At 37.8% G+C, this 15,846-nt stretch overlaps 1 protein-coding gene and 1 pseudogene across 2 annotated transcripts; both read left to right on the forward strand.

Annotated features, from left to right (window-relative positions):
• On the forward strand, window positions 1,921-6,272 carry LOC18773624 (annotated as a pseudogene).
• Window positions 6,529-11,292, forward strand: LOC18773302 (pheophytinase, chloroplastic). Of its 2 annotated transcripts, none has more exons than XM_007205289.2 (8): window positions 6,529-6,966; window positions 7,840-7,932; window positions 8,492-8,703; window positions 9,278-9,422; window positions 9,505-9,577; window positions 9,985-10,131; window positions 10,250-10,375; window positions 10,814-11,292. In XM_007205289.2, the coding sequence occupies exons 1-8, from the start codon at window positions 6,713-6,715 to the stop codon at window positions 10,901-10,903; spliced, it is 1,140 nt and encodes a 379-aa protein (XP_007205351.1). In that variant the 5' UTR covers window positions 6,529-6,712; the 3' UTR covers window positions 10,904-11,292. The 2 variants fall into 2 exon arrangements, with proteins under 2 accessions (XP_007205351.1, XP_020420754.1); XM_020565165.1 differs by having other exon boundaries at window positions 6,854-6,966; window positions 7,840-7,984.

The raw sequence follows: 15,846 nt of genomic DNA on the forward strand, positions 1-15,846 counted from the left end.
TTTTTTTTCAAGACACTCCAAATGAAACGATGTCGTTTCAATTAGAATTTTTTTAAAACACTGCAATCAAAATGACGTCATTTCATTACAATAAACCTTTTTAAAAAAACGAGAATTTGTAAAAAAATATCCAAAATTTACCCCCCACTTTCAAAAATGTCAGTTTTTATAAAATCTTTCAAATATAGCCAAAAACTCACATGAATAGACACAAATGCCCTTTAAAATTAAAACCCACATAAACTTAAAAAGAAAGATCATGTACAAACGGGATACGTTATCAAAGTATTGACTCGATGTGCAAAGACTTTGTTATCAAAGACTTCGGGAACACACCCACTGTCTTTGTGAGAGCAGCCATTACTGTGTTTATCGCAGCAACCTGAGAGGAAATATCCATAAATAGGACCTAAGAAACTTTAAAACTTTTATTAGAGGCACTAGTATTCAATAATTATGTTTTGAATATTCAAATTATTAAAAAAACTGTCCTTCTTTCACACATAAAGGTCATATAATCAAATTTGTAGAAAGCATCGTCATTGCATGAAATGAGGAGTGTCTTTGTGGGAGTTGATCAGGAACTAAATAACCATATCTGAATGTTTATGGCTTGGTTTTCCAAATCATAAAATTGATAGAAAAATATAGTAGTATTGAATCTATGTGCAAAGACTTTATCCTCACATGGGTTAAACCAAAAGCATTGCATCTCTACTGTATATAATCTCAAATCTACAAAAATTGTGAGGGAAAGCATTTATTCCTCATCTTCAAAAGTTTACACCAAAAAATTTAAGAAAATTATAAAATTAAATATTCATCCATTGTTCATACTAATTCATAAATTTAAATAGTAAAATATTACACCTTTCTACGAGGTAGGATGAAGTGCAATTGGATTCTTGCAAGTTTGTTGATAGTAGCCAGTTGAACCACATCTTGAACACTTACGAGTTAATAGTTCTTCTCCGCATGTTGAGATTCTCTTTTCCTTGCGCCTGCCATACCTTTTTCGTGTAATTGGTGGTAGGACAATTCTATTTCGTATGTCATTAGGTACCACCCAATCTATCTGATCCCCAATTGGCCAAATAGGTTCTGCATACTCATTTCGATCCACATGTACAGTGTCATATACCTTATTCTGAAGCTCCTCTATCGTAATTTTATCTGAAACAAGTAGTCCTTTAGTTTTGCAATTTTTGTACGTTGAGTTAACCCACTTTCCATGTAGTTAATCAAAATTGTCAAACTAGACATTATCCTGAGAAGTAAACCAACATAATAAATAATACAATACACATTAAGAAAACATTGTTCAAACTATATATATGTGTGTGTGTGTGTGTGTGTGTGTGTGTGTGTGTGTGTGTGTGAATAGCAAATATATATATGATTTGTATATTTTGTTGTCAGAATAGCATATCAGTAATCATGTGCAATTTGAGTCTACCACAGGAGAAACACTCACAACAACCACGAAACACAAGAAACAGATTTACAAAGAGGAAATTTCCAATTATTTCTGCTAGGAGATGGATTTGCCTTGATCATTGTTAAGTACTTTCTACTCTCTGGCCAATCCCAATGGGCAACATGTCTGTATAGCCTCAACACTCCCTAATTCAATTTACAATGATACAGGCAGACCCAAATTGGAAATATATTATTCATCCAAATCGAAAAAGAAATACAATTAATAAGTTCTTTATCTTCATATCCAATCCAACAAACAAAATTAATAAGTTGAATAAACTATTTCAAGTGGCCAACAGAAAACCATGAAATTAAAACAAAAATGGTAGGAGAGAGAGAGAGAAAGAAAAGCAAACTTGGGATTATAGATCGGTAAATTGAATTAGGGAGTGTTGGAATTGCTTCAGACCAAGGCTACAGACGTGCGTGCTCAACAGTAGTTCGACCAAATTTTGTGTAGTATGGCTTTGCTTTTTAAGTTTATGTGGGTTTTAATTTTTAAGGATATTTGTGTCTATTTAATTGAGTTTTTGGCTATATTTGAAAGATTTTATAAAAACTAATATTTTTTAAAGTGGGAGATAAATTTGGGCTATTTTTGATAAAAACTCAAAAAAAAACACGCAGTCGTCTTCCTCGCAGAGTCGCAGCCAATTTGCAGACTCGCAAAATTTCTTCCGGTTCAGAAGTGCCCAGATCTGGCTCGCCTCGCTCCGCCTGGCCCCGCCTTGCAACGCCTCCTTACGCCTTCCCCGCGCTAAACGTGCAACTCGCGAAACAGCCGACCTCCTCGGGCGATTTCCTGCCGCCTCGCTCCGACGCGCTCGCCGACGCGGGAGCGAAGGCATGCCTTTAAAAACACTGATTGAAATAAAGAAATGGGTGAGTGGAAAAGGCATAGAATTCTCATGGTCTCTGATTTTTTCTATCCCAACTTTGGTGGTGTTGAGAATCACATCTATTATCTCTCACAATGCCTTCTCAAGCTTGGTCACAAGGTCAGACATACAGTCTCTTCCACTTTCTGGGTTCAACGTGTGTGTTTTTGTATATGTAATTATCTAATATAACTGGAAAACAATAGTTCAATGAAACTGCTGATTTATTTATTTGTATGCTCTCATATTGCTTTTCCAGCACAAGGATGTTGAGGCCCCCATCTAGGTAATGGGGGCATTAGATGAACCACCATTTTGTTTTGGAGTAATGGGAATTTTATCATGATACACGACTTGAATGATGTGGCAGCTAAGGTGTAATGAGGAGTTTCTCTGGAGATGGGGGTGGGTGCCAGATTATATATTGTTGTATACTTGTAGTTGTTTGAATATGATTGGAACATCTGAGTTGCTAAGTGTTTTGAGATATTAAAAAATGAAAATATTTCGTGACACAATTCAGCTTCCTTTGTTCTATTAGTTGTTGACTAGATGAACTTTCATTGTTTGATTGTTCAGGTGGTGGTAATGACTCATGCCTACAACAATCGTTCTGGGGTGAGATATATGACAGGGGGTTGAAAGTGTACTATGTACCATGGAAACCGTTTCTTATGCAGAATACTTTTCCAACCTTTTATGGGACACTTCCAATAGTAAGGACTATCCTTATTCGAGAGAAAATATCCCTGGTACATGGACATCAAGCTTTCTCAACTCTTTGCCATGAGGCTTTGATGCATGCACGCACAATGGGGTACAAGGTCGTATTTACTGATCATTCACTCTATGGTTTTGCTGATGCGGGAAGTATACACATGAACAAGGTGTTGCAATTTACATTGGCAGAAGTAAGTCAGGCCATTTGTGTTTCTCTTACAAGCAAGGAAAACACAGTGCTACGGTCAGGTTTGCCACCAGAAAAGGTCTTTGTGATACCTAATGCTGTTGACACAGCTATGTTCAAGCCTGCACCAGAGCGCCTGAGTAGTCATGAAATTGTAATTGTTGTTATAAGTAGATTGGTTGACCGAAAGGGTGCAGATCTTCTCGTTGAAGTCATTCCAGAAGTATGCCGTTACCCCAATGTGAGTTGTTTTCACATAGCATTCAATGAAAATATTATGTTTCTTATCATGTTTGCTCATTCTGTGTAATGAATTTTAATATTGGAAAGGACTTGAATGTGTGCGCCAATAATTCTGTGTTTGTATATTGAGATGATCATATATTCATCACTTGTCAGCATTACATGCAAAACAATTTTGATGTGTGAAGGCCTAACCTAAGGGGATGCTTTTGATATAAAGAAAATGTTGAGGGTGGTTTGGAGCATAACATCATTGGATGTAATAATTCTGTGATTGGATATTGAGATGATCATAAATTCATCACTTGTCAGCATTACGTGCAAAACAATTTCGATGTGTGAAGGCCTAACCTAAGGGGGATGCTTTTGATATAAAGAAAACGTTGAGTGTGGTTTGGAGCTTAACATCATTGAATGTAATTATTAACATGGTTAATTAGCATTTAATCATCTCATTCAGAAATATGTGGTAAGGTTCGTTTCATTGTTGGAGGAGATGGACCGAAACGTGTGCGGTTGGAAGAGATGAGGGAAAAACATTCTCTTCAAGATCGAGTTGAGTTGTTAGGTGCCGTGCAACACTCTCAAGTACGATCTGTCCTAATTACTGGCCATATATTCTTAAACAGATACTTATGAATATCTTCTTTCATTTTATCTTTTTTAAATATCTGATGAACAATTTTTGTAGCTACACCAACTCAGGCGAAAAAATTAAATCGTTGGGAATCTTGTAGTTTACTACAACTGGTGGTCAAATTGTCTTTATTGTTTGAAGTTAAACAGCGGCGTTATTAATACCAGTGATACTATGAATACAATTTGAAACATAAGTAAATTAGGAGTTGCAATTGCTTGCAGATACATTGGAGCATAGTCATACTTCTTTTTCTGCTAGCTAACTGTCGAAACTATGGAGAAAGCATCACAGGTTCACAACTATAGTAATATATAAATGTGAATGAATTTGCACCAACATGTATTCAACTTCATCTATGTGTTAAAACCGTTACCTTTTGTTTTAATTTTTTATGATACGATTTTTCCCTTCTGGCAGTTCTTTAACAGAAGCTTTTTCATAGCGATCTTAGAGGCTGCTAGTTGTGGATTATTAACAGTCAGTACATGTGTAGGAGGTGTCCCGGAGGTATGAACTTTGGAATCTTTTTTCTCTAATAGTTAATAAACTAGTTTTTTTTTTCTTTCTTAAAGCTAGGATAAATTCCATCTCATAGTAGAGTCAAATTTGTATTAGATTCATTTGAACTTAGTTAACCCCATTTCTGTACATAGGTACTACCAGATGACATGATTGTACTTGCAAAACCAGATCCTAGTGATATGGTTCAAGCAATAAAGAAGGCAATATCTATACTTCCCAAAATCGACCCACAAGAAATGCACAATCATGTGAGTGCACTCTTTCAAAAATTGTTGTCTTTAGGCGCATTGACTGCTTGTACAGTGGTTAAAATATGCTTCTTTGGTTCTTTGTTGGTTTGTAGATGAAGGAGCTGTACAATTGGCATGATGTGGCGAAACGGACAGAAATTGTTTATGACCGTGCTCTGAAATGCTCAAATCAAAATCTTTTACAACGACTTTCACGGTGTGCTACTCAAAGCGTGCATCTAAATTGCATGCTTGTACAGATGTGGTTATGAGTCTGAGTGCTTAAAACAAATTCGTTGTGCAAAGAGTGTGAACCAACTATTCTCTTCATCACATCAATGGTAAAACTGTAAAAGCAGAGTTAGTGACTGCAATACCATTGTTCATCTTGTCTTGCTTGAGGGGATGATAATGAGTTTTTCTTTACAGTTTAGGGAGACGAGGATGCACAGGTGGTGGTTTTTTCAGTTCGAAGGCTGACTGTTGTATCTCTTGATCCATTAGCTTATTAATGATTGCAAGATGGAGTGGAGAGGGAGCGCTTGTGTATTTTGTTGGTAGAAACTGTGTCACATTGAATTTTAGTTAAGCTGCTTGAATTGGACGTCAAGAACTTGATTAGGAGGCAGTGATGGATTTTGAATTTAATTCCATTATTTATTTGTCTTGTTGTTTTGAGATTGCATAAATATGTCAGGAGCAATTTCAGGGTTGCTAATTGCTTAATTTGTTTATTGTAAATACCTCTCATGTGGAGCTTGGGCTGGAAAGGTTTTTTGCTTGGTTATGATCATTGACTTTCTGTTATGCCACCTGTTGCAACTATGGAAGGTTGTATACTTTCTGTGCATGTTCTTTGGGTTTCCACATTAATTTGTTTTCCCTTTTTAATTATATTCCTTTCATTGTCCATTAGCCTGCAGAGGATATTGAAGAAGTGCCCGATTTCATTCTATCCCATGATCAAGATGAAGGGATCTCGCAGGACAATGAGAACCAAAGCTTGAGATGATTGCATTTAAAGATTGGAATTGTTCCCTTCGTATACAGCATGAAATAGATTGACCTTAAAAAGAGGATGATTGACCTGATCTCTTTTTTATGTTGTTTTCACTTGGCTGGTAGTATCAAATTAGTCCTGTATGTAGTGAAGATTTTGTCATGAAGACTTAAAGATGCTTGTCTGTTGCCAGCATGGCAACTTTCGAACAAATTTTGGCCGAAATTTGGCCGGATTGGCCACTTTCTTTCAATTGTTTAGAATTACCTTGTAAAATTTTGGCCTTGGTGTTGGTGATGACATACCCCGGTTTTTGTACTAATTACTCATCCTATTTCAATATACTATTGCCCTTCTTTCAAAAAAATGAAAATGATCCTTCTAGTTTATTTCGCATCCAGTTTCCTATGATTCTTGAAGGTCGAAGCCTCTTGGTTATATTTTGTTTTCCTTAGGGCAGAGATTCCACTGGAGCATGTACTTTAAAAGCCTCATGAGGTCATGCTCTGTCCTAAAAAATTCAACCTTAACCCTGGTAAAGAGAGGATGCAAACGCAAAATGCAGGGCCTACAAACTTGTGTCTGGCCAAAAGAAGATAAAGACGATGCATAGCAAAATCCAAAATGTACATGCCAATTGACAAGTTGGGTACGTGGAGCAAACCTAAACACTAAACATGAAACAAGCTGACCTCTAACCGTTAGTTGAACGTTCATCTATGGCCGCCATGTGAGCTTTGTATATCACACTTGACACTTCATCAGTCCATTGCTCTCTGTCTCTGTCTCTCTCTCTCTCCTCGTATCAAAGCCATGGCAAGCACCTCTCCCGCTCTGTCTGTGTCGAAATTAGATTTTCCATTTTTATCCTCTCAGAGAAACATAACTTTCAACAAGGAAAATCTTCATCAAGTTAAGATGCCTCGTAGGATGTCTAAGTTTTCTGGGTTGGAATCAAATGGGTTTATCTTATTTTCTTCTTTGAGTGGTCAAATTGGTGAGGGCAGCTTTCCTAGTCCAGAAGCCACTGCGAACAACAATGCGCCTGAGGTCCAAGTTCAAAGCAGGTACCATGCTTTCAGTTCCTCCCATGCTCTAATAATCCTTTATATTGGTTTAGAGTTTTGCATTGTTCTAAGTTTCTGTTTGGTTTTAGAAAGTAGGAATTCTTGAAGCAACTATAAAGTTTCATATCCGGTTCTGGGTTTTTCTTTCAAGAGATGTATATAAAGAACTTTCCTCTGGTTTCTCGGAAACGATCAAATTTTATGTCTTTAAGTTAGCTATGCTGCCCTTCATACGAAATTTAGTGAGTAAGCTGTTTTTTTAATTAAATTTTCTATAAGGTTAGACTCTAATTTAGCTTTACACTCTATGGATCATACAATGCATAGTTGTGGAAAAATTGGCATAGTGGTAAGTGAAAAAAGATGCGACAGAGGATAGCTGAATCATAAAACATCGCATGAGCCCCGAAAACTAAGTTCAACTGTGGTAAAGGGAGCTAATATGGACTAACCAAGAGAGGGGGAAATGAAAATTTGGATGAGAACCTCAAGTTGGAAGTCTCATAAAGACTACATCTTGCCATCTTTCTACAAACACTCCAATTTCCACTTTATTTGGAATCTCCTGATTCCTAACTGAGACATGGAGTGAGAGTTGCTCATGTGCTTTTATAGAGTTGTGCTTTTGATTCCCACTTAATATATGAACCAATATAGTTTTAGTGATCAGCTAATGAGAATAATTTGGATACTCATGTTGCCTGTTGCCTGAAAGAGTTTTTCTATTTTCAGTTGCTATTGTATCATTGGTTCTTTATTTCATGTTAATTGTAATTGATATAAGTATTTGGCATTTTTTCGGCTGACTGTGGGTTTAAATTAATGATTTGTCTTTCTTACTTTCTAGTGTCATTTTTCTTTTGTGTGTTGTAGAATATGGAACTGGAGGGCTTATTCTATCCGCTATCAGCATGCTGGCAACCGTGGCCCGGCATTAGTATTAATTCATGGTTTTGGAGCAAACAGGTCTACATCATGCACACATTACTTCTCATAAGCAGACAACTAATTGCTATAGGTATTACATGCGCAAATTGCTATATGCATTCATGTTTTACACACACAGGCATGAGACATATCCCATTTTTCTTAGTTGTACCCATGGTATGAACTTCATTAAATTTCAAAAATTAAATTTACTTATGTAAGTTTTTGCACTTTCAGTTTGTTGCTTACTTATCTTGTAGATAGTTGTGAGAGAGTTAAGTCCTTGCTAATTAGATTTAATAAGTCAGATCATAGCTGCTCAAACTGTTGTTAGTGCTTAAGATAAGGACCCATGAACAGACCAAACTCTAATCTTTCTGGGTTTTGGTGCAATCTTGAAGCTAAAGCTTCATTTTTTGGGCTTTGTATTCCCCACAATTTTCAAGTTTTCATGCATAACTTGCATTTTTAATGTTCCCAAACTATTTGCAAGTTTCACACTTTGCCATATGTTTCAGAGTTTTGTTGTATGATCTCTTTCATTCCATGCTTAACTTGTCAAGGTCAGTACCTATGACACACTTGTTATTCTTTACAGTGACCATTGGAGGAAAAATATTCCAGTTCTTGCAAAATCACATAGGGTATACTCAATTGATCTTATTGGTTATGGGTACTCAGACAAACCAAATCCTCGTCAATTTGGGGAAAGTTCCTTTTATACATTTGAGACATGGGGCACCCAGCTAAATGACTTTTGTATTGATGTGGTCAAGGATGAAGCATTCTTTATATGCAACTCTATCGGAGGTGACCATCTCTCTCTCTCTCTTTTTGGTATGAGTTGTAAGTTTTTATGCTTAACTAGTTCTGCCTAGTGATAAATGAAAAGGATCAAGGGAAAAAGAAACATATAATTTATGCCGTCTTTGTTAATCTAATGGCACCTGTGAGGCTGTGAAAAGATCCTGTGATAGGATATTATGCTTTCCATCAAGTGTTGGTTAGACATGCCTTAACAATAAATAACATATTAATATATTATGCATTCAGATACGTATATGGAAAGAAAGTGAAGTCTTGGATCCAAAGGAGGTCACCATTAAAGTTCATATTTTGGTTACTTTGCTGCAATAAACTTATGAAAGAAATATTTTGGTAAAATATACTGCCTTTGCTTTCTTGTGTACCATCTTCTAATACGCTGGGTTTACATTCAGATATCAATATTTCCCACAGTGATAAGCCATAATCTACAATGTTGATGCGATACTTCTATATGATTTGCTTATTACTAAATGGAGCCTTTGTTCTTTAGAAACTATTTCTTTGAATGACATCAACAGAGACATACCCTTATGAGTTTTTTTGGGTCTTCACATAGGACTTGTTGGTCTTCAGGCGGCAGTTATGGAGCCACAGTTATGTAAGGGCATAATGCTCTTAAATATTTCTCTTCGTATGCTTCATATTAAAAAGCAGCCTTGGTACGGAAGACCATTGATTAGATCATTTCAGAACTTACTGAGGTAAAGCTGGATTAAATAGTTTGTTTGTCATGTTAGAGTTCTTCAGTGTAAACATAGAGTTCAATTCATGATGTTGTGGCAGGAATACTGATGTGGGCAAATATTTTTTCAAAACTGTTGCCACACCAGAGTCTGTGAGGAATATCCTTTGCCAGGTATTTTACGATAGCGACATATTTATTTTTTGATAAGCTGCTAATATTGAAGCATATAAACCAACGTTATCTGATTAGCAAAGATAGATTCATAGCATAGTACAAATCACGAAAATGATTTTTTGCAAATAGTTAAAATTTGGAATCTTTTCAATCCATCCACATAAGTCTTTCTGGATCTTAATGGGTATAACAGACACTTCAGCTATGATATGTACATATTCACTCTGAGTGGGAATCTAGCTTGAATGTCGTTGTGGTTGCCTATGGTGGTGTGTGTTTGTTAGCTGTATAGTGTTATATCCAAATTATCTTGTTTTTATAGAAGCTAAAAAACTCGTGAACACTTGCACTCTTCCCTTTTGTTTCTTTGTTTAGGTTTACTGATACGAATAATTGCATTTCAGTGCTACCATGACACCTCCCAGGTAACAGAGGAACTAGTTCAAAAAATCCTTCTTCCAGGACTTGAGCCTGGTGCTGTAGATGTATTTCTGGAGTTCATTTGTTACTCGGGTGGCCCCCTTCCTGAGGAACTATTGCCTCAAGTGAAGGTTAGTGTCTCAGTAAACTCAGTAAACTGATTACAGTATCCTTACTAACCACTCACACCAGTCAAATTTACTAATGCATCAAGTAGCTTCAAGTTTTTAATTTTTCTTCTCTGTACAGTGCCCTGTTTTGATAGGATGGGGTGAGAAGGATCCATGGGAGCCCATTGAACTTGGACGTGCCTATGGGAAATTCGATTCTGTAGAAGACTTCGTTGTTCTTCCTAATGTCGGCCACTGCCCTCAGGTCTCTCTCTCTCTCTCTCTCTCTCTCTCACACACACACACACACACACACACACACACACAGAGCCACAAACACTCTGAGGTTATAATTTGTCTGTATATATAAGCACCAGAGTAGGTATTTAAGAGCTAACTTGGAGCAGAATGGTAATAATTTAGCTCTCAGAAAGGTTTGCGTACATGAAGGCTATTGGAGTTTTTTTTAAATGTTTGAGAAGATGTATGGATGTATAATGTGGTTTTGTAGCACATGCTAAAATCTGGCTCGGAGAAACTGGTTTCTGTTGTCTTGTGGATGAAAGATTAGATCAAATGTATAAATAGGGAAAAGAAGTGCTAGCGCCCAACCATAAGCAGATATAATTAGTATGAATTCTGATAACTTTCCCATTGACAACGAACGCTGATTCATAATTTGTTAATGTTCCTGATCCTGAAGGATGAAGCACCTGAACTAGTGAATCCACTGGTCGAGTCATTTGTGGCACGCCATGCTGCACTCTCAGCCAGCATTTCCACGGCTACCTGATCTGTGGCATGTCAGTTTGTTGCAGTTTCTTTGTGCAGCAAAGGCCATTGCTAGTCAAAACTTAATTCTTATGCCCCAGAAGCAGCGGCTTTCAAACAGTATTGCAGATGCTTTTGATGTTCTATTGATGGCGTCATCATGTGGCATCTGAACAGAATGTTACGAGCACTTGGTATGGCACCATAACTAGTTTTATATTCTACTCTTTCCCTTTTACCAGGAATACCAAGTTTCTATTAGGTTTTGCTCTTTGTAATCACATATTATGACTGTAAGACCTCTTTACTTAGTGATGTATCAGCTTCACATTGAGGAATACTTTGTATATATTTTACAATCACATTGAAGGATATATACTTCGTATATACATGTACTGATCTTGTCTCATATATTGCTATGGTACGTCATCTTATTTCCAATACATTGTTGACAATGATGATTTGAACACTTTAGAGTTGAAATCATGTTTAGAATGCAAATGGTGCTTAGTTAATTGATTTTACTGTTTTTGTCCTGTAAAAGCATGACATATTGGGTTGTGACATGTTTATCATTTTGGTTCAAATGGTCTCTCATATATGTACGCATTCATGTGGGGCTGCAGAGTAATGGGACTTGTCTTGACCAAAAAGAGTTCAAATTTTGCTTTCATATCATCCTTGTTTGAATAAGAAAAAATATCTTGATGACCAAATATAAAATGAGATTTTCAAACTTTCGTTACTTTAATTTTTATAGAGCGCAAGAGTCAAGAAAATCTCAATTTTGCTTATTTATCTTCAGATTTGATTCGACTTATTGACATAATTGTTTATTTAGGATACAAAATATACTTATGGGATTAAGAACCATTATGAAGATTGTCCAATAGGACAGGATTGAAGCGTGATCATAATAAATCCTAAAATATTAGCCAGACATGACATATGCTTATGATAGGAGGTGAATGTGGTAAAAGTGCATGCAAACTTAGAAATCAAACCCATATGTCTTTTAAAAATTAAAAATGAAAACTCAACAATCCAGAAATCAACCTTCTTCAATCCAAGTTCCAGAAAAATTCAAGCTAGCAGAGATTGGACCCGAACCTAGAATGCGTGGTTGGATGTTGGGGTTGACCCTCCCTTTCTCGCGTCAACACCCCCGTCTCTTGCTTCACCCCCACCAAAAGTATCATACACTCTAACCCACACTATCAAAGCTCCTTGCCCTTCTTGCCATTCCCTTCCAACCCAAATGAACAAGACCCACCAGCAACAAATGAACAAGACCCACCAACAACAAACTTAACCTCGCTGCCATCGCAGCCGCTATAGCCACCGCTGGTCAACAGAATCACCCCATTCATCACCGAATTGAACACCCAAGCCCCGATCCCATTGCACCTTCCTCTCATGAAATGCAACATCATAACGCCGTCTAGAACCTGAAGCCGTACACCATCGAGCAGGGACGGTTTCAAGAATTTTCCTTGCATGAGTCAACGTCTAAAAGGTTTTAAAAAATTATATAAAAATAAACTCATAAAAATGAAACCATAATTTATAATTCATAATTAATAGAAAAAAATCACATTACAATTGTCCACGACGAGTTTTCATATTCTAAAAATGTTGCATTATAATTTCATTATCAATATAAGCAAACACATCTTTCTCAATATAAAGAAGTAAGCTATCACACAACCATTGATCTCCCATTCGATTGCGAAGTGGAGCTTTCACAACATTCATAGCAGAAAATGCTCTCTCCACCGAAACAGTTGCAACTAGTAAAGTTAAGGCTAATGTCATAAGAAAGTAGATATAATTAAATGTTCTATGCAACCTGTAGGAGCGATTTTCATCCTACTAGAATATTCGCCTAAGATTCCTTCGTCTTCTCCGCTTCTCTTTCTCCATACAAAATATATCAGAGTAAAAGGACCACACCCCGGGGGTGTTGCCCAAAGGCCTTCTGATGCCTAAGTTAGGTAAGGTGTTTCAAGAAAAACCGGGTGGCCGGAGCCATGTGTTGTGGCCGGAGCCATGTGTTGTGGCCGGAGCCTTGTGTGAGAGGGAGAAAGAATATGGTGGCTAGAGTTTGTGAGGGAACCAGACGTACCTCAATCTTTGTGCGTAGCCAAGTATTTATAAGGGGCCTCGGAGAGGTTAGTAGGGTTGGTGTAGTTGGTGAGGTTGATGTGGTTGGTGTATTTAGGGATTAGGGATTTAACCAAATCCCTAATTAAGACGAGGATCAAATACATCCAATTTGAATTAGGTAACCTCCCAATTAATTCAAGTAACTCCCAATTAGGTTAGGTAATTCCCAATTAGGTTAGGTAACTTCCAATTAGGTCAAATAATTCCCAAATTAATTAGCCTAATTATTTGTCCTAGGGTGAGATATTTTGCTTCCATAAATGCCCCCCCAGCTTCTGTATGGCACATGGTGGCATGTAGGAGGTGTGGATTAATTGTTGGGCTGTCCACCTGCAACTTGGCTTATTTCTGTGACTTGGGCTCTTGAATGGAGGAGGCTTTTGACTTGCCAATTGGTCTTTGACTTGGGCAGTCCAGTTGTAACTGGGCTGGAGGCGAGGAGGCCTGCTGCTGGAGCAGGTGGCAGTTCGGGCCCGCTTAATTACGGTTGGTCCAAACTGATTCAATTCCTTCTTCTTTTTTTGGTGCCACGAACTAGAAGCAGTATGAGCCAAGGTGATCATGTGTGGCCTATAGACGTGCTGAAAGTCAGCAGCATATGGGAAGAGGAGGTTGGCAACGGTCCGCTATTCCTCTCACCTACTGTGATGGTAAGTTGCATCCCTTTGATATGCTGTAGTTACCATGGAATTTTTTGTTCTGTGTCTGACTGACTTCTGTCTCCTGCTTGTAGAAAATGACATCTGCAAGAAGCTTGATCTCGGCCCGGACATGACCAATGTTCATCAAGCTTTGAACATCATTGCCAGGTTCTGGGGACTTTATGCCATAAGAAGATTCTTACAAATGCTCAACGACAAAAAAGTGGTCTAACCCATATTGATGCTTGTCCAAGATGTACTCATTCTATGGAATCTGTAGAGCACTTATTTAAGGACTGTCAAATTACCCTCTCTCTCTATTCCAGATTTGATGAATGGTTTCATATGAATCTTCAATAAATAAAAAATAGTATAGATCATGGCCTACCTTGGTATTTAGTCTTTTTGATTTATCTATGGTATATCTGGAAATTGAGATGCAAGCTGATTTTTGAGCAAGGGTTTATTATGCCTTATGAGCCTTAGCACCTAGTTTAGCAATATGCGCTGGATTAGTACAATGCTTGTAAAACAATTGTAGGCACTCCAGAGCACACTGTGGTTCGGCTCCAATGGAAAATTCCTAGACCTGGCGCATGTAAAGTTAACACAGATGGAAGTAGAATCAATGCCACTAGTCTTAGTGGTGATGGAGGTTTATTACGAGATGCTACTGGTGCTTGGATCCAAGGCTTTATTGTGAATCTGGGTGCAAGTACAATCCTTGAGGCGGAATTATAGGGTATCTTTTGGGGGCTTAGTTTGGCTTAGGATGCTGGCTATCGTGATGTGGAGATTGTAACTCTGTTATCTTCTCCTATGGTTCCAACTCACCCTTTGTACAACATCATTTTCTGTTGTAAAATGAAGATCTATGAACCCTGGTTTGTGCAATTAAGCATATCTACCGTGAACAAAATGTAGCCGCATATGCTTTGGTTGCTAGAAGTTATAATCTTGGCCTTGGGCTCCATGTGATGAGGTGCTTGACTTCCTTGAAGATATTCATGCTGCGGATGCTAGGGGCGCTGTGAGGCCTCGTGCTTTTACTATGTAATTGTTTGGCTTTGGGCTTTTAGCCCCCCACTTATCAAAAAAAAAGAAAAAACATACAAGAATCTTTATTAATTAATTAAAGTATAAAGAGATTAAAAATTATGATAACATACTTTCAAAGTTAAGGGACAATGGCAAATGCACCTTTGAAATCAAATTGAATTTGGGAAGGGAGGGGGTGACTTTTTTTCTTTGCTACCTACTGCCTGCCGCCGACGCCAGATAGGTGAGGTAAGGAACCCGCCGTCGGATCGGGTGAAGGTTGGTTCAATAGGATTAGAGGTTTGGGGATTTAGGGTTGGTTTGCTAGCTTTTTTTTTTAGGGGATTTAGGTTAGTTCATGTGGGGAAGGGGAAGGGAGATATCGAGGAGGGAAGCGAAAGTTGGATGCGTCTTTTAAAAAAATTAAAATTAAAATTAAAAAAATGAGCCAAAACGACGTCGTTTTGGACGACAGGCTAAAAAAAAAACACTTCAGTATGACGACGAAAAAAAGGAAACGCACTGCGAGTTCTTTGGGGATTTTCATCGAACACTTTGCAAGGGTCAATTGTTCCTTCAATGACAGATTTCAGAGGTTGCAGGGGTCATTTGACCACCCTTGCTCCTCTGTAGATCCATCACCGCCACCGAGTAAACAAGCATCGTCAACAGTATCTCTAGAACCCAGATTGAGTGAGAGAACTCGTGTTGGATCATGAAGAATGTGCGGAGCATGTGGGAGAATCTAAAGAAGTGTACATGTACGACTAGAAGAAGACTCGACCCAACTCTAATATATTGGTTACTACAACACCTTCCTTATTCTTTCTCTTCCCCTCTCTCTATTCAATAGTCATGAACCCCAACTCATCATCCACCCTATGTATCTCTCTTCCCCCTTTCTGTGTTTGTGGGTTTTGACGCTTTCTACGATTGAAGCTCACAATTGCGATTGAGACCTTAGGTTTCACTGGGTCTCTAAAATTATGAAATTAGTCAGATGGATGTCGTGGTAAGGTGAGGTGGTGATGGTTGGGAGGCATAGGGTGGTGGGGTGATTGGGCGATAGGGTTCGTTGGGATGGGGTGGAGGCGAAGAGATGGTTTTATTTTTATTTATT

The sequence above is a fragment of the Prunus persica genome, chromosome G6 (assembly GCF_000346465.2).
Source record: "Prunus persica cultivar Lovell chromosome G6, Prunus_persica_NCBIv2, whole genome shotgun sequence".
In the NCBI taxonomy this organism is placed as follows: domain Eukaryota; kingdom Viridiplantae; phylum Streptophyta; class Magnoliopsida; order Rosales; family Rosaceae; genus Prunus; species Prunus persica.

What these genes read in the sequence shown, in the direction of transcription:
- LOC18773302 (XM_007205289.2), top strand. Translation starts at nt 6,713, where the DNA reads ATGGCAAGCACCTCTCCCGCTCTGTCTGTGTCGAAATTAGATTTTCCA. An exon ending in TATATGCAACTCTATCGGAG is followed by an intron (nt 8,704 to 9,277) that starts GTGACCATCTCT and finishes GTCTTCACATAG; the next exon opens with GACTTGTTGGTCTTCAGGCG. An exon ending in AACTATTGCCTCAAGTGAAG is followed by an intron (nt 10,132 to 10,249) that starts GTTAGTGTCTCA and finishes TTCTCTGTACAG; the next exon opens with TGCCCTGTTTTGATAGGATG.